The 25,056-nt window shown below is 34.9% G+C and overlaps 1 protein-coding gene across 1 annotated transcript; it reads right to left on the bottom strand.

Moving 5' to 3' along the window:
* Positions 1 to 3,405: 3,405 nt before the first annotated feature.
* Positions 3,406 to 17,958, bottom strand: LOC107620319 (uncharacterized). Its single transcript, XM_088489815.1, has 7 exons — positions 17,688 to 17,958; positions 16,522 to 16,646; positions 16,159 to 16,251; positions 4,986 to 5,745; positions 4,620 to 4,820; positions 4,120 to 4,505; positions 3,406 to 4,038 (listed from the first exon to the last, which is right to left on the bottom strand). Exons 1-7 carry the CDS (start codon positions 17,956 to 17,958, stop codon positions 3,406 to 3,408), a joined length of 2,469 nt encoding a protein of 822 aa, XP_088345941.1.
* Between the last annotated feature and the right edge of the window lie 7,098 nt (positions 17,959 to 25,056).

The following is a 25,056-nucleotide window of genomic DNA, read 5'->3' on the forward strand; positions in this document are numbered from 1 at the left end:
TCTAGATCTGAACTTCCACTGGATTTTGAAGATTGTTGTTATGGATTCATCATTGAGTTTTGAATCTCGCATTGTGCTAGGTTTGAATTCTTGAGCTTCTCTTTTTCTCAATCTCTGCTTCAACTACAATCACTCCCTTGGGTCCACGCTCACCACACCATGTTGAAGGTGCAGTAAGATAGTGTGAAGGCAGTTAGATGAGAGAGTAGAGAGAAGAAGATGAAAAATAAGAATGGGTTCAATTACAACAATGATAAAATTACACCTTGCACTAACAGCCACACTAGTTAGATGAGAGAGCAGAGAGAAGAAGATGAAAAATGGGAATGGGTTCAATTACAACAATGATAAAATTACACCTTGCACTAACAGCCACACTTGTCTTATATAGTAACTGTCACAACTAAATTTGCACATTTAAAAATTATCTAACCGACTACTTAGCAGTAATTTATGCAACTACATAATTAAAAATTATTTAACTGACTACTTAGCAATAATTTACGCAACTAAATTAGCTCGATTTGCCTAACTAACTAATTTGCTATATTGCATAATAGGAATGTCTATTACCTAACTGTCAACTAATTTCCTTACTAGGTAACGCTCTGCCTTGTCTCTCTTGAAATTGCTCTGTCCTGCCGTCTATTTTCCACCGCATATGCCACCCTCCGCCTAGTTCCAGATGAATTTTACCCAAGGTCGTTCCTACCCTTGCACCCCCCGGTTATCTACATTTCTTGAAGACATCCCAGCCGGTTGGTATCGGATGCCCCCTGCCTTACCGAGAAAGTTGCGGTAATACCCACTACTAGGATCACTCGGTTGGATCAAGTCTTGAGGTAACGCCGGAGTCGATTCACCAAATTCTTGGCACTATTGCACAGCGACCCTAGCTACCTCTACCCTTATGATATTCCTTACTTCCCCAGTGAGTGATGCTGACCAGAGATGACTCAGGGAATCTTCTGCCGCCATTCTTGCTACTCTGTGTGCAAGTTCATTCCCCTCCCTTAGTATCTAGGTAACTTCTATCTCTCCATACTCTTCCATGAATAGTCTAATATCTCTTAGGATAGCATCAATTTCTCTAATTTTGCTCTTAGCTTTCACTGCTTGAATAAGATTCTGACAATCAGATTTAGTTATAGTTTTTCCTAGTTGTAAATTTTTTGCCAAAATAATTGCCTCCCTAAACGCGTATGCTTCAGCTGCTAAACTCGAGTTTACATTAATTCTTGTTGCTACTCCAGTGATTATGCTTCCTTTCGAATCTCTGATGCTTGCTGATGTTGCTGCTTTCCCAGTTCGCTCATAGTAAGCCGCATTCACGTTAATTTTGATCGAATCCTTTGAAGTGCTCTCCAAGTAGCTTTTTCGCTCGCCTTCTTTGCATAATGACCTTCTCTTTTATTGAATTATTTGTTTCTGTCATGAATTTAATCTCTTGTTTAGCTGCTTTGATTATTATTGCCATTGGATTGATTTCTGTGCTCTGGGAAACAAACTGATTTCTTGATTTCTATATAGCCTAAATTAGGAACCCTATGCTGCTTATGATCCTGTCCTACTGCTCTTTTCCTTCCCTTCTAATTTTCTGAATGCAGTCACAAATCCATTTTCCCATTGTAGTGATTGAGTCAGCTTTTGGTATTCTCTGAATCTGTGCTCCAAATCACGTAGTCCTTGTCCATGGATAGAGGAGGATGGCATACTCCACAGTTTCCTCTTCCAACTCATAAACCCTGCATAAAAGATTATCAATTAGTTTTTTCTTATAAAGATTCACATTTACCGCAATGATATTATGGGATGCTTTCCACAAAAATATTTTTATTTTTGGGGGATTCTCATTCCCCAGATTTCTTTCCACAACTCTTTTTTATCTGAGCTTGAAGAAGCCTAATGATTCTCTGCTACTTCTTTTTAATCCTTTGCTGTTCTATAGCCTGATTTTATAGAGTACTCGCCTTCTTTGTTGTACAGCCATAAGGTAGTGTTTGGTTGATGTCCATGTCTCAATGAGACATGGACACGGTGACACATGTCTGCTGTTTGGTTTGGTGAGACACAAATTTTTGATGGACACGGGAGTACACGGATGGACACGGAGACACTAAATTTGTGTACCTCCAATTTGATGAGACACTGAGACACAACTTGTGAGACACTAATTTTTTACTCTTTTATCCTTATTCAATTTTTAAATTTTCAAAATTTATCCTCTTATCTCTTCAAATATTTCTTTTTTTACTTTCTCTTTTAAATTTTACAACCAAATTTGTTCTCCCATTTTTTTCAAAAAAAAAATTATACATTTAACTTTTTTATTTATTTAAATTTTAATTAAACTTTGATAAATTTTAGGCTTTGGTTTTCTATTTTTTTAAAAAAAAAACTGTATATTTAATATTTGAATGATAATTTGAGATGATATTAGAAGGAAAAAAATACGAAAAGAAATAAAAATTTAATTATAATGACATATGTAGCATTTGAAGTGATGGGTGTGTAGTGGTGTTGATAAAATTGTGGTTAAATGAAGGGTAATTCAGTCTTTTTCAAATATTTGTGTCTTGTTCATTATTTTTACCAAACACAATACATAGACACAAATATTTTATGTCTATGTCTTTAATGTTTGTGTCTTTGTGTCTATGTCTCATCCTATACATCAACCAAACGGAGCCTAATGGGCGTTTGAATGATTCTTTTGCTTACTTGTTCTTCAAAGCTTCTCTGTACCTTTTTCTTGTCCCATCAAAGTTTTGTTATCATATCTAAAATTTTCTTTTACAGATCCAAAAGTCATCAGGACTTGAATTTTTAATATTTATTTTATTTTATTTTTATCATCAATGATATCTATCTTTAAAAGATTAATATAATACATCTAATTTAAACTAAAAATATCCTAAAAATTAAAAGATATAAAATACATTTTTCAAATAAAAGTGAAAAAATAGAAATTAAAGTGATAAATATGTCTTGTGTGTTTAGTCTTTATCATTTTATGACATATAATATATAATACCATAAAAATATAAGATTTTTTATTGATATTGTATTTTTAATTTGCATATTTTTAATATTTATACATAAAATATCTATATTTTTATGTTTATTTATAATTTTATATATTATTTTATAATAATTTAGTTATTTTCAGGAACGGATCCAGGAATGTTATCATGGGGGCCAATAATATATATAATATAAAAATATATATGCAAATAAATTATAATGTAAGATGCATTACAAAAATATACTGATAGAGAATATATATTTAAAGTGCAAAAAAAAGTGTACTTTTTACTAACGAAGTGGTACACGTCGATTCTTTATATCATAAAATTCATCGATAATAGAATCTGTGTCAAATCTTTCAGCAATCTTCTTCTCAATTTAAATCAAAAGACAATTAGCAAGCAATTCATCTTCCATTTTATTTCTGAGTCTACTCTTCACAATATTCATAGCTGAAAAAGATCTCTCAGTTGTAGAAACAGGGAGAGTTAATACCAAGCGAATCAAACGATCAATTAAAGGATATGTTAAAGACTTTCCTGTCTTCGTTAATCCTTGACATAACTCCGAAATTGTGCACAAGTTAGTTAATTCAACATGATTAGGAACATCAAGTTCATAATGTTGAGCTTGCATTCTAATGTGAAATTTTTCTTGGTCACTGAAGTCACTTGGATAAAACCGTTCTACTAATTCACATACTTTGTTGACATTGAAGAACTTATAATTATGTCTAGGATCTAAAGTTGAACTTAAAGTAAGCAATTCCACCATATTATCATTGAATCTTCCATTAAGCTCTTGCAATTGTGTATCAATTACAGCCAGAAATAAATTAACACGGTAATGATGCTCTACTGAAATTTGATCAACAATTTTGCGAGTTTGGCCTCTTTTAGGAATATGCAATGCATTCATATCAGGAACTTCAACTTCATGTTTCTCACAAAATAATATAACTTCTTTTATGAAAGCCTCCCAACTTGATTCTCTCATTCTTTGGATTAAAGTCTTCGTAGTAGAAACCAGAGTTAAAGCATTCAATATGTCTTGATTTTTTCGTTACAAAGCTTGACAAAGATCATGACTAACTTCCAAAATATTTCTCATCAAATGCAAAACAAAGACAAATTCAAAGGATGTGATAGCATCATAAGCAGCACTAGCATCACCACGAGTGGAGAAATTACCTTCTTCGGTGCTTTTTTCAAGAACTTCACAAGTAGCATCAAACATGCATAACAAGCTACGTACAGAATTCAAATGAGACCCCCATCTAGTATCTCCAGCTCTTTGCAAAGTACCAATTTGATTAAGTCCACTACATGTCACAATTTGATCATTGGCAATTAAGTTTGCAACATTATTTGCTTGATGAGCAACCCTTAACTGATCATGACGTTTAGGAGAAACAGTCACGACATTCACAATTAGTGTAAGTTTTGAAAACAATTGATGAACATAACAAACTTCTTTGGCTGCAGAAACAAGTGCTAATTATAATCGATGAGCAAGACAATGAATGTAATAAGCAAAAGGGTAATCTTTCAAAAATAGAGCTTGCAATCCATTCCATTCACTACGCATATTACTAGCTCCATCATACCCTTGTCCCCTAAGATTTTGGACATCAAGATTATGACGCGAAAGAACTGATGAAATTTCTGTTTTCAATGTCAAAGAACATGTATCAGAAACATGTATAAGATCAAAAAATCTTTCTTGAACACAACCGTGCTTGTCTACAAATCTCAAAACCACAGACATTTGTTCTCGCTTTGACTCATCTCTTGCTTTATCAATAATTATACAAAATTTAGAATCATCAATTTCTTCTCGAATTGTTGCACGCACTTTTCTAGCAAAGATATGCAATATATCTTTTTGAACACTGGGAGATATATATTGAGCATTTTCAGGAGCATTTTCAAGGACAACATTATGAACATTCTAATTACAGGAAGCTAAAAGCTTAATTAACTCAATAAAATTCCCCCTATTCAAAGATCCAGGACTTTCATCATCGCCTCTAAATGCACATGCTTGAAATGCAAGCCATCGAATAGCATTAATAAATGTCTTCAACCTTAAATAGTTATTTGCAATAATTTCATCACTATGCCTATCAAGAACTTTGTCTATATGCTTAGATTGAGCCATTAAATCATCACAAGATTTCACACACAAATTATGGGGAGAATTAGGAATAGAACCCTCGTGACATACAAATGCACAATTTACCCCATTGTTTACTTTCTTCCAGTTACTAAATCCTAACACTGAAAATGCATTTCCATCATTGCGAGCACCATAATGTTTACCAAACAAGTAGCAAGGCAAACAATAAGCAGCATCTTTTTCTGGTGAATATTCTAACCAACTTGAAAATTTCTTAAACCAAGAAGATTGAAAATATCGACGGTGATTGTTATTACCAGAAGCTGGATAGTTAATATTTGTTGGTTGGTATGGTCCAGCTATTATGTATGCTCTACGAATCTTATCACGTTCATTGACATTATACTGCCAAATTGGACGTCGCTTTCCTGGATCCCTTTCTAGTAAAGAGATATCAACATCTCTTTCTAATCTTGGTACTTTGGTTTCATGTTGATATGTATTTTGAGTAAGATTAGAGAGCTCACTTACTTGACCTTCTTGTGAAATAGAATTAGAGGGCTGACTTGTTTGAACTCCAACATTATCAGTAACCTTTCTCTTAAAAATTGAATCAATTTTACTTTTTCATCATAAAATGTTCTAATTTCTTTTTACCTGAAAAAAAAAGAACTCAAATAATTATATACTTACATGAATAAACAAAGTCTAAGTATATTTTATTAATTAAATATCAATAATAATAATTTTTTCACTAAATCGCTATCAATTTCATTAAAAAATAAAATAAAAAAATAAGAGAGAATAAATCTTAAAAATAGGTCAATAATTTGTCTATGTAAATACAAAAGAATAAAATTAAATTATTCCATAATAAAACAATGTACTTTGTTAATTAATAATTTTATGTAATTATATAAAAGAAGTGAAAAATAAAATAAATACCTTGACTTCACTAAAGATGGCAATGGCAGTGATATGACCCAGCGAGGACTGAGAACGCCGCGTGTTAGGAAACAAAAGGATTTGAAAAGAATAGGAAAGGTGAAGAAAGAGAATTAGTTTTAGGGATTTAAAAAATTTTAATGTTTTATTTATGTTAGGTTGGGTTTCTGATTAGTGACTACTACTTTTTTTTTTAAAAGCTGAGGGACCCAGGCCTCTACTTACCTCCCATGTATCCGTTTCTGGTTATTTTAATTGAATTACGGTTAAATTGATTAAACTTTTAAATCGATAAATTAATAACTAAAATGATTTAATGATGGATTCAATTTTTAGAATTTTAATTTAGATTGATTTAGATTTAAACACTTATCTCAACGGAGAAAAGAACTAACCCTTCTAGATATGTGATAGAGCCACTCTTCATAAAATTGTGTCGGACTAATCAATCTGATTAGCTGGACTCAGAACTAGACATAAGCAGATTTTCAAAAATCAATTATTAAAATGAATGTAAATTGGTCAAAATCGTGAATCGACAAAAAATATTTAAAAAGACAAGAGATTTGTTGTAAAATAAATAAAGAAGAGGTAATAAAATAAAATATAAATAAAAAATACTACTATCAATATTTACCAATACTATTATACTACTATAAAGATAATATATTAATATTATATTAGTATTGTATGAAGAGGAAAAGTAAATAAGTACTTTATTGTATAAGAAAAGAGAGAGAGAGAATATTTGTTGTTAATATTACTGTGTGTATTGTCTTGTACCATACCCCCTATTTGTACATGTATAGGGTTCATATTTTCAACCTTCATTAATGTAAATTCTTTCTTGGTAACATGAAAACTGAGTCACCCGCATGATATTAATGGGCATCCATATCCTTTGTGTTTATCACAACACTCCTCCTTGGATGACCATTTAGGATTATTGCCTCGTTAAAACCTTACTAAAGAAAAACCCAGTGGAAAAAAAACCTTAGTGAAGGAAAAAGAGTACAATATCCTTTGTGACGGGGACTGCCTCATTAAAAAACCTTGTCAAGAAAAATCCAATGAGAAAAAACTTGACCAAGGAAAAAGAGTACAGTCTCCCCCCTCTTGTCGACATCATTTAATGTCTCGAAATTGGTGCATCCAAATCTCATGTATCAATCTTTCAAAGGAGGATTTTGGGAGTGACTTTGTGAATAAATCTGCCAGATTGTCACTTGAGCGGATCTATTGGACATCAATTGTCCCTTGATTTTGAAGATTATGAGTGAAGAAGAATTTGGGAGAAATATGATTTGTTCTATCACCTTTGATATATCCACCTTTAAGTTGAGCAATGCATGCTGTATTATCTTCAAACAGGACAGTTGGAGCTATCTTATGATCAATCAGTCCACATGATGATAGAATATATTGGATCAAATTCCGGAGCCAAAAATACTCGCGACTTGCTTCATAAATCGCTAGTATTTCAGCATGATTAGAGGATGTTGCAGCAATTGTCTGTTTCGTGGACCTCCATGATATAGCTGTTCCACCATATGTAAACAGGTATCTTGTTTGAGATCTCCCTTTATGTGGATTAGATAAGTAGCCAGCATCTGCATAGCCAACTAATTGTGACTTGGATTCATAGGGATAAAACAATCCCATATCAACCGTTCCATGAAGATATCGAAAGATTTGCTTGATTCCGCTCCAATGTCTTCTGGTTGGAGAGGAACTATACCTTGCTAGTAAGTTCACAGTAAATGATATATCGGGTTGTGTATTATTAGCAAGATACATTAGTGCTCCAATGGCACTAAGATATGGTACTTCAGGACCAAGGATATCTTCATTCTCTTCTTTAGGGCGGAATTGATCCTTTTCCACATCCAAAGATCTTACGATCATTGGGGTACTCAATGGATGTGACTTATCCATATAAAATCTTTTCAAGATCTTTTCTGTATATGTTGTTTGATGAATAAAGATCCCATTTTTTGTATGCTCGATCTGCAGGTCGAGACAAAATTTAGTCTTTCCAAGATCTTTCATCTCAAACACTTCTTTTAGAGTTTTTATAATTGTTGGAATCTCTTCAGGAGTCCCAATGATATTTAAATAATCAACGTACACAGCAATTATAATGAATCCAGATGTAGATTTTTTTTATGAAAACACAAGAACAGATATCATCATTCTTGAATCCATTTTTGGCCAGATACTCAGTAAGACGATTATACCACATTCGTCCAGATTGCTTTAGACTGTATAAAGATCTTTGCAATTTAACTAAGTATAACCCATGTGAATATTCATTGGATGGTTTAGATATCTTTAGTCCTTCAGGGACTTTCATGTAGATATCCCGATCTAATGAGCCGTATAAATAGGTTGTTACCACATCCATTAAATGCATATGCAGTTTATGATATGCAGATAAACTGACCAAATAACGCAATGTTATTGCATCCACTAAAGGAGAATACGTTTCTTCATAATCTATACCAGGTCTTTGTGAAAAACCTTGTGCCACAAGTCGGGCTTTGTATCACACAACTTCATTTTTCTCATTTCGTTTTCTCACAAATACCCATCGGTATCCAACAGGTTTTACATCTTCTGGTGTACAGACTACAGGTCCAAAGACTTCACATTTTGCAAGTGAGTCTAACTCAGCCTTCATGGCTTCTTTCTATTTTGGCCAATCATTCCTTTGTCGACATTCTTCGACTGATCTTGGTTCAAGATCCTTATTTTCATGCATGATATTCAATGCCACATTATATGCAAATATTTCATTGACAATTGTCTTATTTCGGTCTCATTTCTCTCCTGTAAAGACATAATTTATCGAGATCTCGTCATTTTCACAATTTTTAGGTACCTGAACATCTTCTGGCATTAAAACTATATCAGAATTTTGGACAACTGCAGGTGCCTCTACTATGTCTTTTTCAACAGGAATAGTATTTACCTCTTTTCTCTTTCGAGGATTTTTATCTTTGGAACCGAAAGGCCTGCCACGCTTCTAGCGTGTATTTGCTTCGGTGGCAATTTGTCCAACTGGGACATCAATTCGAATTGGAGCATTTTTTGCTGGTATATACGACTTGGTTATCCTCTTTGTATCGAAAAATGCATCAGGCAATTCATTTGCTATTCTTTGCAAATGTATAATCTTTTGAACTTCTAGTTCACATTGCCCTGATCGAGGATCTAAATGCATCAAGGATGATGCATTCCAATTAAGTTCCTTTTCAGGAAACTTATTCTCTCCCCCTAATGTTGGAAATTTTGATTCATCAAAATGACAATCTGCAAATCGGGATTTAAATACATCTCTAGTTTGTATCTCAAGATACCTCACTATAGAGGGAGAATTATATCCAACATATATTCCCAATTTTCTTTAGGGTCCCATTTTGGTGCGATTAGGTGGTGCAATGGGAACATATATCGCACACCTAAATATTCTTAAATGGGAAACATTTGGCTGCTGGCCAAAAGCTAATTGCATAGGAGAGAACTGATGGTAACTCGTTGGCCTCAATCAAATAAGTGCGACAGCATGTAAAATAGCATGCCCCCAAACCGAAGTTGGAAGATTTATTCTCATAAGTAAGGGTCTAGCAATTAATTGGAGGCATTTAATAAGTGATTCTACTAACCCATTTTGTGTGTGAACATAAGCTACTGGATGTTCAACACTTATTCCATTAGCCATACAATAAGCATCAAAAGCTTGGGAAGTAAATTCACCAGCATTATCAAGACAAATTGCTTTGATTGGATTTTCTGAAAATTGTGCTTTTAATCGAATAATTTGAGCCAGTAATCTCATAAATGCCTGGTTGCGAGAAGATAATAAGCACACATGTGACCATCTCGAAGATGCGTTTATTAGGACCATAAAATATCTAAAAGATCCACATGGTTGATGAATAGGTCCACATATATCACCTTGAATCCTTTCTAGGAATTCAGGGGACTCAAATCCAATCTTTACTAGTGATGGCCTTAAAATTAACTTCCCTTGAGAACATGCAGCACAACAAAATTCACTAGATTTAAGAATCTTCTGGTTCTTTAGTGAATGTCCATGTGAGTTTTCAATAATTCTCCGCATCATGGTTGTTCCCGGATGACCCAATCGGTCATGCCAAGTTATGAATTCATTTGGGCTAGTAAACTTCTGGTTTACAGTGGCATGTGATTCAATTGCACTAATCTTGGTATAATATAACCCAGATGAAAGTGAGGATAATTTTTCTAATATAACTTTCTTATTTGAATCATGAGTTGTGATACATAAATACTCATGATTTCCCTCATTCATTGTCTCAACATGATATCCATTTCGGCGAATATCTTTGAAACTCAACAAGTTTCTTAGAGACTTGGTAGACAATAGTGCATTATTTATTATGAATTTTGTTCCTCCGGGAAACAAAATTATAGATCTTCCGGAGCCTTCTATCACATTGCCTGAGCCAATAATAGTATTAACACATTCTTCTTTTGGCACCAGATGAGTAAAATATATATAACTTTTGAGAATAGTGTGCGAACTTGCACTATCCGCAAGGCATACATCTTCATTACATATCCTTGCCATTCTCTTCAAAGACAAATAATAATAAAATGAATAGTATACACAGTTAAATTGAATACTTGATCGAAATTATTTTTCTAAGAAATACTGTATATAAAAATAATGTCATATACTAAAATTTTATTTTAAAACATGACACATTTAATGATTTCAAAATTTATAAACATTAATATTTCATTATTTATATACATCATATTTGAAACTTAAATACATAGAAAATAAAACTTAATAACAAGTTCTTTACATTATTTATTTACATGAATATTTAACAATCTCACACATTAAACTATTCCATCATTGATCAAATGACCAATATTTCCTTCAGGATCCTCAAAGAAATCAGATACATCATAATGAGTGGTGGAATTTTCAGCATCATTTGAAACGAAATTCGACTCTTTTCCCTTGTCGTCCTTTTTCAAAGATGCCTGGTAAAGATCGACTAGGTGCCTTGGGGTACGGCAGGTACGTGACCAATGGCCCTTTCTACCACAACGGAAACACTTATCCTCTGTTGATTTATTCTACCCGATATTTCTTTATTTATTCCACTTCTGGTGAGATCCTCTCTTTTGAATATGATTCCTTTTCCTTCCATAATTTTTCTTGTTACTAAAGCCTTGCCATTTACCTCTTCTGGGGTAATGATTTGCCGCATTTACTTCAGAAAATAGGACGGCGCCAGTAGGGCGCATTTCATGATTCTTTAAGAGCAACTCATTGTTGCGTTCAACAACAAGAAGGCAAGAAATTAACTCAGAATATTTTTTAAACCCTTTTTCTCGATACTGCTCTGCAGGAGCACATTCGAGGCATGGAAGGTTGAGAAAGTTTTCTCCACATATCATGGTCAGTTATCTTTTCCCCACATAATTTCATTCGTGAGGTGATTCGAAACAATGCAGAATTATATTCATTTATAGATTTAAAATCTTGTAAACGCAAGTGCGTCCATTCATATCGGGCTTGAGGAAGTATCACCGTTTTCTGATGATTATACCTTTCTTCAAGGTCTTTCCAAAGATCTGCAGGATCTTTTAATGTGAGATATTCATTTTTCAATCCTTCGTCAAGATGACGACGAAGAAAAATCATGGCTTTGGCTTTATCCTTCTGGGATGCATTATTTTCAGCCATAATGGTATCTCCAATATCCATTGAATCAAGATGAATTTCAGCATCTAGTATCCATGATAAATAGTTATTTCCAGATATATCAAGGGCATTGAATTCAAGATGAGAGAGCTTCGACATAATGAAAATTTGTTACATGAGTCTTCCTAAAAATTTGATCAGAGTCTCGTGCTGATAACGTGTTGTAAAATAAATAAGGAAGAGGTAATAAAATAAAGTATAAATAGAAAAATACTACTATCAATATTTACCAATACTATTATACTACTATAAAGATAATATATTAATATTATATTAGTATTGTATGAAGAGAAAAAGTAAATAAGTGCTTTATCATATAAAAAAAGAGAGAATATTTGTAAAAGAGAGAGAATATGTGTTGTTAATATTACTGTGTGTATTGTCTCGTACCATACCCCTATTCATACATGTATAGGGTTCATATTTTCAACCTTCATTAATGTAAATTCTTTCTTAGTAACATGAAAACTGAGTCACCCGCATGATATTAATGGGCATCCATATCCTTTGTATCACAACAAGATTCATATTTATTTAGATTCTTGTTCAAGTGTTTTAGTTATTAATGACTAGTTTTATTTTCAAAATCTTAAATAAAGCAGTTTTTGGACATTTTCGTTGATTAAAATTATTATATTTTCTAAATTATTTAAAAAAATATCATCAGAATAGAATTTAAGTCCAATTCACTAGATATATAATATATTTATTTGCATTTTCGGCTCCGGTAAATCGTGGTTTTCTTTTACGATTCTTTCTTAATTTTCAATCTAAAAAGTTATTTTTGTGAACTGTTGTTTAAAATAACGAAACATAACTCATAAATCTAGGTTTAATTCTATGAAACAATGAGCATTTTTTTAACTCAATTTTTACAAGAATCATGGTTTCAAGATACGAATTATTTGTTTTTGTATTTTTTTTTTTTTAATACTCAACGGGTCTTACGAACGGGAAAAAAAATGAAACTAAAAGGAGACCGTTTTTTGAAAAAGAAACTCTCCTCATATCAACTAAAAAGAAAATAAAAATTTTGCTAGAAAGAAACTCACAAAACAGAATAAGCCAAATCCAAAAAAAAAAAAAAAAACAGAATAAGCGACATAAGTGTGGCTTTGTACCGATGGCCTATATGTTGGCCTCATAACATCTCAGGTTCGATTCTGGAATGGTCGTTACAATGGGTACAACATCATGAGAATGCTGAGTCCCATTCTGAAAGAACTTCAATATAATTCTAAAATGAGTTTCCACCTAAATGCAGTTATATTCTCGTTGATGCGCAAAGGATAGCCCAAAGAAAATAGCCGGGAGTTCCCCCATTGCTATTCAGCACATTCTCAAATCTGCACTAAAAAACAAGCACGAATCTAAAGATGATGCCACCACAAGTTGTTAAGCCCAAGTCCTTCATCGAACCATCTGTATTAATTTTGAGCCAGTGTTCCAGTGGAGACTGCCACGCGATTTGAATGATAGATAATTCAGCCACACAATTCTTATTCCTTCTCACCAAATCCATCACCATTTTTTTTTTTTTTGGACGTGAATCCATCACCATTTGATACTCCTTTGCAAGACACAATATTTCTATGGAAGCAAGCATCTGGGCCCTCATGATGATTCTCAAAAACTCGACTATTCCTCTGAGCCCATAAATTACAATAAGCAGACGCAAAAAAGAGGGACCAAGATACCCGGGTAACCTTCTTTAAGTTGCTTTCGATCCAGTTTAGAACTTAAACATTCCAGAAAAAATAGTGAAGATTACTAATTTCAGTGCTAATCCGGAGACTCTTCGCAATCGGACAATTGCGAAGGACATGAAACACTAATTATTCCTCCTTTGCAACCTTTGTTTTTGTATTTTATTGTTTAAAATTACAATTTGCATATAATGGAAAAAGAAGATATAGATGTAATATTTTTGGTTGAGTAAACTATCATTTTTATCCACAAAAGTTTAAGATATTGATAAATCTACTCATATAAAAACAAAATTGACTTTATATCCATGAAAGATGACCTTTTACTAACAAAATTATCCGAACCTTAAAAAATTATTTAAATTTCCTAAACTATCCTCTAATCTAACCTAATCTTAAATTTAAATTTTACTCCACAACACCACCACCCCAATCCCAAATCCTACCATCATCCAAATCCTTTTTCACCACCACTCGTCCCCAATTAGCATCATTATTATCGTCATCACCACCTCTTTCTCTTTATCACCGCCATCATACTATTTAATTTTTCTTCAATCACTGTCAACGATCCCATCCTCTTTCTCATCTAGGAATAAATCACAAATCTCCTTTATTTCATACGGAAGCAAATTATAAACCTTTTCTCCAACAGCTACATGAATGCTCTGACAGGCTACCTAGTTTTCCTTGCTCACGGCAACAACCGTTAGCGAAAGCTCATCGTGGAAAAAGACCATGAAACAGAAATAGTGAGAGAGAAAAATAGATTGAGGTAAAGGGAAGAGAGGAGGACAAAGACTAAGAAAACCACAACCACCGCTGTCGTTGTTGAAAAATTCGAAAGAGAGAAAGATCAAAGAAAGAAAGAAGAAGAGAAAGAAAGTGCGTTGGTGAGGAGTAAGGATGAAGACGATGAAGGAAGCCACTACTGCCGCCATTGAGATAGAGAGAGAGAACGATATGCAGTGGAAAGGAGGAAACATAGAGGGAAGGAACTGCTACCAGGAGTGAGATGAGCCACTATGTCCACCATTTGAATATTGTTGATTTTGTTTTTTTTTTTTTTTTCTGTTTTGGTTTTTCAAATGGAATTAAAAAAAAATAATTTTAAAATCTGAAAAATGAAAATAATCCAACCATAAAAAATTTTGAAGAGTTAAATTTTTTGTAACGGTGATGATGGATTTAGAAAGAAAAAGAAAAATATTTGTTCTAGAAATTTTAAAATTGTCTAAGTATGAGTTATTAGTGGCGGCGGAAGTGTAGTGGTGATGGCAATTGTTAGAAACAAGAGAGCAATCTAAAGAAAGTGTTTTGTGTATTATTCAGTCTGATCAAAAGTATAATATACAAGGGGTATATATAGGTGCTAGAAGAATCAAAGTAATAAAGGCATAGAATCCTACAAAGTCCGGAAATGAGTCGGGTGATGAGCTTTCGTGAAGATATCAGCAGTCTGATCCAGTGTTCCAACAGCAATGAGATGAACAGCATCAATAAGGATACATTGCCGAACAAAGTGAAATTCAATCTCAATGTGTTTGGTGCGTTCATGAAAGACAGCATTATGGGCAATCTGAATAGCACTGTGGTTGTCACAAAAAATATCAGTAGGGGACGACTGAAGAGCACCCAAATCTTTGAGAAGCCAACGAATCGAGATAATCTCAGCAGTGGTGTCAGCGAGGGCACGGTACTCAGCTTCTGTGCTGGATCGAGCAGTGAACGTTTGCTTCTTAGCACGCCAAGAAATGAGAACGTCACCAAGAAACAAACAGTAACCAGTAGTAGAACGACGATCAATGGGATCACCAGCCCAATCAGCATCGGAGTATGCCTGAAGGGACAAATAGGAATGGGCAGAAAAATAAAGGCCATAAAATAGAGTGCCTTTGATGTAGCGAAGAATGCGAAGAACTGCTGCATAGTGAGTAGTACGAGGAGCTGACAAGAACTAGCTAAGTACATGAACAGGATAGGCGATGTCTGGTCGGGTGACAGTTAAGTAAATGAATCCTACAACTAGCTGTCGATAGAGAGTAGGATTATCCAAAACAGTGCCATCCATAGGAGTAAATCGAACATTAGGCTCAAGAGGAGTAGACTCAGTGCGACTATCTGTAATTTCGGCTCGAGCAAGAAGATCTGAAGCATATTTAGCTTGAGAGAGATAGATGCCATCATCGGTGGATATGACTTCTAGACCAAGAAAATAGCTGAGAGAACCGAGATCTTTCATCTCAAAAGTACGCTGAAGGGACGCCTTGAGATCAGAGATACCATCAGCATCATCTCCAGTAATGATCATGTCATCAACATACAGAAGTAGAAGAACAACTCCACGTTCACTTTTGCGAATAAAGAGAGCATTCTCATGAGGACTGCAAGTGAAACCAAGACTGCATATGGTAGTGCTGAACTTGTCAAACCATTCACGAGGAGCTTGCTTAAACCCATAGAGTGCCTTGCGAAGGAGACAAACTTTGCCAGAAGGACAAGGATAACCCAGAGGGGGTTTCATATAGACCTTCTATTTCAAATCTCCATTAAGAAATGCATTCTTCACATCCATCTGACTGAGAGACCTTTTTTGACCGCAGCAATGGCGAGAAGAGCTCGAACAGATGTGAGACGACCAACAGGAGCAAAAGTCTCTTCATAGTCAATACCATACTCTTGTGTACAACCCTGAGGAACCAATCGTGCCTTATAACGGTCAATAGAACCATCAGAGCGAGTCTTGATCTTGTATACCCATCTTCTTCCCACAACTTCTTGATTAGAAGAAGAATCAACCAAGTCCCAAGCGTGTGCTTTTTCAAATGCCTGTATTTCCTCCTGCATTGCTTGTTGCCAATTTGGATTTGTGGAGGCTTCTCTGAATGACTTAGGTTCATGTTGATGAAGAATAGTAGAAAAACAATGATAATCAAGAAGATGAGGATGTGGATTTCTCACCCTGGAACAGCGAGTGGAAGGAGGAGGCATGACGATAGGAGTAGGAGCGTCGTCCGGTCCAGAATCATTGGGAGATGGAGAAGGCGAAAGAACAGGAGGCTGCTGAGGGTGACTCGAGATAGAACCTGTTGAATCATCACTAGTAAAAAGATCAACATTGGGGTTAGTGAAAAAAGGTGACTGAGTAGGAGGAATAGACTCAAACGAGGAGAACCAAGAAAACATGTGATGCTCCTAGAAGACAACATGATGAGATATATGAATACGTTTAGAGAGATGATCCCAACAACGATAACCCTTGTGTTCAGTGCCATAACATAGGAAACAACACATACGAGCCCGAGGTTCAAGTTTACTATGTTCATGAGGCTGAAGAAGAACAAAACAGACACAACTGAAAACTCGAAGAGAACTATAATCTGCGAAGGTACGATAAAGACGCTCAAAGGGAGTAACATTACCGAGAACAGAAGAAGGGAGTCTATTGATAACATGAACAACAGTAAGAACATCTTCACCCCAAGTACGCTCAGGACACGAAGAAGAAAGAAGCATTGCACGAACAGAGTCAAGAATGTGACGGTGTTTGCGTTCAGCTCGGCCATTTTGTTGAGACGTACCAGGGCAAGAAAACTCATACAAGGTACCCTGTTCTGCAAGAAAGGTTAGGAGTTTGGAATCACGTTATTCCATAGCATTATCACGGCGAAAAACCTTAATGACCTTGGAAAACTGAGTTTTAATCATAGTGGCAAAGTTAATATAAATCTGAGGTAACTCATGGCGATTGGTCATCAAATAAACCCAAGTAAAACGGGAATAATCATCAATGAAAATAACAAAGTATCGAACTCCTCCCATAGAAGCGGTGGGAGTGGGACCCCAAACATCAGAGTGGATGAGATCAAAAGGAGAGCAAGCAAGAGAGGAATTATTGTGAAAAGATAAAGCAGGTTGTTTGGCAGTTTGACAAGAAATGCAATCAAAAGATTCATTAGGAACCTGACCCAAAACACCTTGAGACACAAGAGGACGCAATTTTCCTAAGGAGCTGTGGGCAAGACGTTGATGCCATAAGTGAAGGGTAGATGGAGAAGAAGCAGCACAGAGATTTGGTACAGAAAAAATATGAAGATTCTCGACTTCAAACAACCTTCCAACCTTACGTCCAGTCTCAATGACTTGTCCCGTCTGACGATCCTGTACACGACAACCAGAGATAGAAAAAGTGACATCAAAACCCATATCAACAAGTTGACCAAGAGAAATAAGATTAAAGTTAAAGTTGCGAATAAAATAAGTATCAGGAAGATTAAGAGTCGACTGGGAGATAGAACCCTTGTGTGTTGCGTGCAAGAGGAAACCATTAGCAGTATTGACAGAAGATTGATTGGTAATGGTAGACAGAGACGAGAAGATATTACGCAATGGAGACATGTGATTAAAGCATCCCAAGTCAAAATACCATTTAGAGTTATCTGGCGGAGTCAAAAGCGCAGCAGGGGTATTACCAGAAAGGGAGAGAAGACGCTGAAGAAGAGACGCAATATCAGATAGAGAGACAGGAGACGGGTTGAGAGGAGCAGAGGTGGTAGATTCAAGAGTAGCATCAACAGCAGAAGCAGGCTCAGGACGTGGTAGGCGAGTAGGACAGGTAGTAATCATATGTCCCAAGAGCTTGCAATAATGGCAAAACAGTTGTGAACAATGGTAGCTAATATGACCTTTTCGGGTGGCATGTGCGACATTCAATAGAGGGACAGACGGAGAAGAGGTGCCCAAAACAGTTACAATTTCGACATAATTTATCATTTCTGTGTGTGGTAGCAAAAACAGCTGACTTTTCCATAATAGCAGATACAAAGATCACGGAGAGGAGAGAAAAATTGCAACTTGGGAGCCGAAAACGAGAAAACGAAAGGCAAAAACGGAAAGAGCTCACCAAAAAACTTTAGGGGAGGGTCCCGCCATCTGCCACGTCAGCACATAGGGACACGTGGCGTTGCGTGATTGGAGACAGATAACAGGTAGGCGCTGATTGGGCGGGGCGAACACGCGGGTTGGAGAAGAGATTTGGGTCGGGCACACGGGTCGGTTGCGCGGGCCATGCGCGGATCCGTCTGGCTGCTTGGTGACACGTGGTGCATCTTGGAGTCGTTGATCGAGGCGCTGATCCAACGGCGCTGGAGGCATCTGGAGGGAGGGCTGTTTTAACCGGACAACCAACTTTGACCGGCGCGTCCGACGGCGTACGGTGGTGATTCCGGTGGCGTTGGAAACGTCACAACGAGGAGAAGGCTAGGATGGCGGCAGTGACGAACCAAAGCGTCAGGAAGGAGTTGAAAAGTGAGCACAAAGTACTGCCGGAGGAAACAAAAGAAAAGGACTAGAAACCAATTGTTTCTGAAAAGAAAAATAACCTAAGTTCTTGATACCATGTTAGAAATAAGAGAGCAATCTAAAAAAAGTGTTTTGTGTATTATTCAGTCTGATCAAAAGTACAATGTACAAGGGGTATATATAGGTGCCAGAAGAATCAAAATAATAAAGGTATAGAATCCTACAATTAATATACAGATATACTATATAAAAATAAACGATATTAACTGATCTAAAATGATTCTAATGATTCACTAACAGCAATGACACTGGTAATAGTTAGGGATGAGATTTGGACGGTGATAAATTTTGACTGTGGTGATAAACCATTGAAAATTTAAAAGGTGATAATGAAGGGTTAGAGGTGAGTTAAGATAGGTAAGGAGAGAAGTTTAAGAATTCTAAATTATCTTTTTGAATTTTGGTAATTTTGTTAATAATAGTCTATTTTTTATGGGTATAAAATTAATTCGTTTTTTCATGAATAGATATATTAGTATTCTGAATATTCATTAATAAAAATTAGTAGAACAATTGCACAATTTTTTTTTTATTTATGACGAAAAAAATATGGTACAAACATTTGAATTATGTCTACCGAAACAAAAAATTTGGATTATTTAGTAAAATGTGGGAAAATAAACTAGGGAATAAAGGAAAAGTTATGAGTGTGAAATGCACTAGATGTAGTAATAAATTTAGCTGGTCAATTTTCTTGAGTTCACTTTTTAGGATCTAGGTTCACAAGAATGAGGAGATACGAGATACAACCTAGTTCAAGGGACCCCATCATATGTTTTTTTACACTGCGGTCCTATCATCTGATTCTTGTGAGACACGATCTAATAAAATTCAAGTCTTTGTAGATTTGGGATGCCAAATTTCAACGTCTATTTGGATTCTCTTTGTTACTTCATCGTTCTTTGTTGGATTTGTGTCTCGGTGAATCTTACTATTATTACAATGGGAAACAATAATCAAGAGCTGATTTTGTGGGAAATCCAATTCAGATTTTAATTGAGGAAAAAATATGTGGGTTTGCTTTAAGTCACGTGTTTAACGATCACGAGCGAGGCAGGTTTTGGCGGATAAAAATTTATGTGAATACCAAAAATCAATTTTCAAATTCTGTATATGTATTTTAAATATGTATATGTATTTATATGTATATGTATTTATATGTTATTTTAAATATTTTTCCAATTAGATATCATAATAATTAAATGTGTAGTAAAAGAACCATCAAACTTTCTTCATAACGACAACGGCAAAGCAAAGGTGAACTACGGACTTTAATTGGATGATACGTTCTCAAAAGAGTATGTATTTTTTGCATTTTAAAGTTAAAGGGCAGAATAATAATATTAACTTCTTCAAGGATCTGAATCTATAAATCACGGATACTTCGTTGAGTTGTCGTGTTCGCATATTAGATACATTTTGGACACAACACTCACCGATACTCATTCGATACGTCTGTCTGTTGTGTCCAATCGTGTCTTAATAAAAAATAAAAAATTCTTTTCTAAATATGTTTGGACACACCTAAATATCATCACGTGTCAGCGTATCTAATCTTATTCTTAACATATATATATTATTGAAATGAATTTAGATATAGTATATATTATTATTTATTAAAACAAAAAATATTTTAAATACTTAATACAATTAAAATAAGACATTAAAATTAATTAAAAAATTAATTTATATTTTAATATCAATAACATATCAAAATATCATTATAATTTATCTAAAAAATATTTTATATTTTATATATATGTGTGTCTCCGTATCTTATAAGATTTTAAAATTTGTGTGTTGACGTGTTCTGTATTCGTGTCAGTGTCCGTATATCATAAATCTAAATACTAGAAAAATTATACTATATATATTAGTCTTAGATATCAAAAAACTAAAAAGTTCGGCCCAAAAATAATAATGCTAAAATACCAACACTCAAAGTTTATTGGGCTAAACAAGAACATCAAAACTAAACACAACCTACGTGAATAATTTTCAGGTTTTTTCAGTTTAGGCCATCCTAGCCAAGGAAATTAGTAAGTTGCGGGTAACATATATTCGCGTATAAGATTGGATATGTTAACTTTTTTTTTTTTTTTCACAATAATATAATCAATTTTTTTTATAAAAACTAAATATGTATTCTTATATAATAAACTAGTGACTAGTTTTTTATTTATGTAATGTAGTTGTTGTTTGATGTTGATGTCAATGACAATGTCACAACGGTAATACGGTGGAATACCACTTAATCACTTATGCGCATCAGTGCAACTTGTGCAAAGGTTATAAAAAGTCTGTGGTAGTAATGTTATGAAATATATATCTACCAAAAAGAAGAGAGTTAATATTATGAAATTCTAGATTTAATTAAATTTTACGACTTTATTAGTCTAAGTTCTCATGTGCAAGTTAACGAGTTTAATTTATGGATAAATAAAATTCATTTAATTAACTTAGCTGCAATTGCACTGCAATACGAAAAAAAATATATATATATATATATATATAATGAATATTTTTTATTTTTTTACTAAAAGTATTGACTGCCTATCATTCTCCTTGTCAATCCTGTTTAATGCGACAAAAGTTTTTTAATTGTTATATTCAATCTCCTCTCAAATTTATTTATTAGGTATTTAGGTTGTATTACGAAACGAAAGTGATTGACTAATGAACGTGTATATTGTGTCACTACACGTCGCTAAATATCATTTTCGTCATAATTATTTTCATTTGTAATAAACGAAACTTATTGATTTTCTTTACCACAGTGACAGGTTGGCTGATGCATGCACGTCACCGCCACTGCATATATTATTCAAGGACACAAACTAATTTGTTGTATTCCAAACAAACAAAACGATGATTCTTTTGATAAAATAAAGAATAAAAACATGAAATATTGAGCTGCCCACTCCTAGTTAATGGCAGTATACTGTATTAAACAAAATAGAAGATATAAATTAGTTAAAATTTTAATATGTTGAATTTTCACTGTTTATTTCTAAAACCATTGCTTTTTGGTTTTTTGCAGTTCGATCATGAATAGTTATACATTAACTTAATTATATTGGTACACTTCTATGTACATGCATTGTTATTTGGCGCAAACCTATCAATGAAAAACTTAAGATTAGTAGTTTAAGTCGAATTTAAACTTCAATTATATTTAGAATTTTTAGAAATTTCAGTAGAGTTTCATCTATAATTTGAAGGTGTCTGAAACTCTATCCATAAACAATTCACAAACAAACCATTATGGCAATATACATCACAAAATTAGCAGTAATATCCATCAACAATTAGGAATTCTCAAACACTTTTTTGCAGTTCAAACTTACTAACCCAAATCGAACCTATCTTAATAACCTAAATCCACTAAAATCAGAAAATTGAATCTAACTAAAGTAAACTAACTACATTGCATTTAAAAGACATTAAAATAGTACTCACGCTGTCAAACTACCAGGCCAAATTGTCATCCGTACAGTATCTGTCACCGGAGGTGTCATCGTCGTCGAAGTCATGGACTGATGAGTGGATGGAAGTGGTGGAGGAGTCTACTTTGGTGAAGCAGCTGGACGACTTCTTGGTGGCGGGAGTGGTGCAGCAGGAGGAGCCACATAGTTGGGGTTAGGGACTATGATGAACGGCTGATCATGTGACCCCATTGCCTGTGACATCCCAGGGGTAGTCAGAGTAGAAGGCAATGACCGAGAAGTCCCAGGGGTATCAGTAGACACCATCTCTCTACCTTGACCACAAGACCGATTTGTGACACCTCTTCTTATCGTCATGTCTGCAAAGAACTGGAAAATAAACACATATGTTACAAAAACAATATAAAGGAAAACAAAGAATATTCTCAAATTAAAACAAACAAAGAAGTCAACAAGAAGTATAACGACATTCAGACATGATAATCGAGTGTTTGTGAAGTGGAACGATCAATGACAAACAAAGAAGTATATCAAAGCAAGTGCAATAAGCGAAGCAATAATCAACATGATCAAGCATCACCAAGTATATCATATTCTCATGGTGTTCCTAAATCGATAGTATCAAAGAAACGTACATTATTCAGCTGATTTGATTTTTAAACAAACTTACATAGCATTACACTTAACAAATTATAAATGTTTGTTAGCTGAGTTTAGAAAAGAAAACAAATTGCAACAAACATCCAAAAGCATGAGCATTTGTTGTTATTCACTATATATTTCAACATTTTCATTCTCAAATACAATTTTATATGGACCTATTGGAATTACTTAGCTCTTATCCAACAAAAGCTAATCAACATATAATGAGAGAGAGAGAGAGTATAATTCGAAATGAGGGGGAGAGAGGGCTGCCAGAGATGGGAGAGACGAGAGGGTTAGAGAGAGAGAGTGAGAGAGTGAGAGAGGGGGGAGAGGTTTTCGGTTCGATTTTAGGGCAAAATTACTGTCGAATTTACTGGCGGATTTATCTGCCAGTAACGAAACAACTAGTGACCAAAATGTAGCATTCCACTAATTAGGTTTACCGTAAGAAAATTCTGATCCTAAATCCAACGGTAATTATTGCACCAATTTTTCTTTTTTCTCTCCAACTATTACTAGCAAATTTATCGTCGGAAAATCGAATCCTCTGCTAAATGTTTTGTTCGACAAATTTATTGCCGAATCCGCTGGTAAATCTTTTTCTAACTTGCGACGCTAAATCCAACGGTAGACAGAATTTTCTTGTAGTGGTATTATACATATTGATTTGCATATTTTTCTAACTAAATGATTAGTCATCACAATAATCAAACTTGCAACAGTAAAATTGTAAGACCCAAAATTTTTAAAAAGTCTTATTATAATCAAGTCTCAAATCATATAGTTATTTATAGTCTTAATTTCAGAAAATATTTTATTAAAGATAATTAAAGCAAGCTTTGATTAATTGAATTTGAAATAATTTAAGATTATTATCCAATTTTAATTATTAGATTATTTTTTATATTTAAATCATAAAGTTGGTAGTTATGAAATAATAATAATTTTATATGATTTGGACTAAATAATTAATATTTTTAATATGTTAATACTACTGTTTTGGAAAATAGAGAAATTAATTATATTATTTCTAATTATTATATTTGAACATTTTATTGAAAATAGTTTGTGAAATGGATGAACAAATAGTATTTTATATATTATTATTGTTGAATTGAAATTTATTTCTAATTACTATACTATCCCTATTTTCATTTGAAATTACAAATTTACCCTTAAACCTAATTTCGCATAAACCCTAATTCCCAAATTGGGAAAACCCTAACCTAGCTACCCTTTCCCCCAAAACCCAGCAGCAGCAGCAGCAGCACACAAACACGGTTTTCCCTTTTTCCATGAAAGAAAGGAACAAAAGCAGAAAGAGGGAGGGAGGTTGAGTTGCGGCAGAGGAGAGGAGGAGGGAAGCTCACCGCGTCGCACTGCCGCTGCAGTCCATGCCGCCAGGGTCACCGTCGTCAAGCCTCCTCGCCGTCGCACCACCACATCGCCACCGATTTGCCGCCGTCGAAGCTTCCTATGACGCCATCAACCTGCTGTCAAAACCATCGCCGCCGCTGTGCTATGGAGAAGAGAGAGCCCGCGCTGCACCTCAGTCACTGCTAGCCCATCGAAGCTAGTACGCGAGAAGAGGAGGAAGGGACGCTGTCTTGCACCGTCGCCGTCGTGCCTGGGTGCTGCTGCTGCGAGCTCACATTGCCCGCATCACCGTGCCATCGTCACACCATGGATCTACCCCGTTCTCGAGCTGGGCTAAGGGAGAAGAGACGAACGCGACTGGCAGGAATGAGTGAGCCGCGCCGGCGCTGTTGGGGGTCTCACCGTCGCCGTCCCTGTTGTGGCTGGTGTCATCGCCGGAGAACCACCATCGCAGAAGCCACCTGCGTCACCACTGGAGGAGGGGAGATCTGCGCCGTTTCTGCCACTTCTACCGCTTGAAACCCTGCTTTCATCGCCGGAAAATTCTGTCGGTAAGGGTTTTAAGTTGTTCTCCTTTCTGTTGAGTTTTTGGGAACCTCATTGTCGCTGCATGTTGTTCAGGTCACCGCTGCCGCTTGAAGTGGCTGCCGGGCTGCTGCCAAACCGG

This window comes from Arachis ipaensis, chromosome B10, assembly GCF_059453495.1.
Source record: "Arachis ipaensis isolate K30076 ecotype BB chromosome B10, ASM5945349v1, whole genome shotgun sequence".
NCBI lineage: Eukaryota > Viridiplantae > Streptophyta > Magnoliopsida > Fabales > Fabaceae > Arachis > Arachis ipaensis.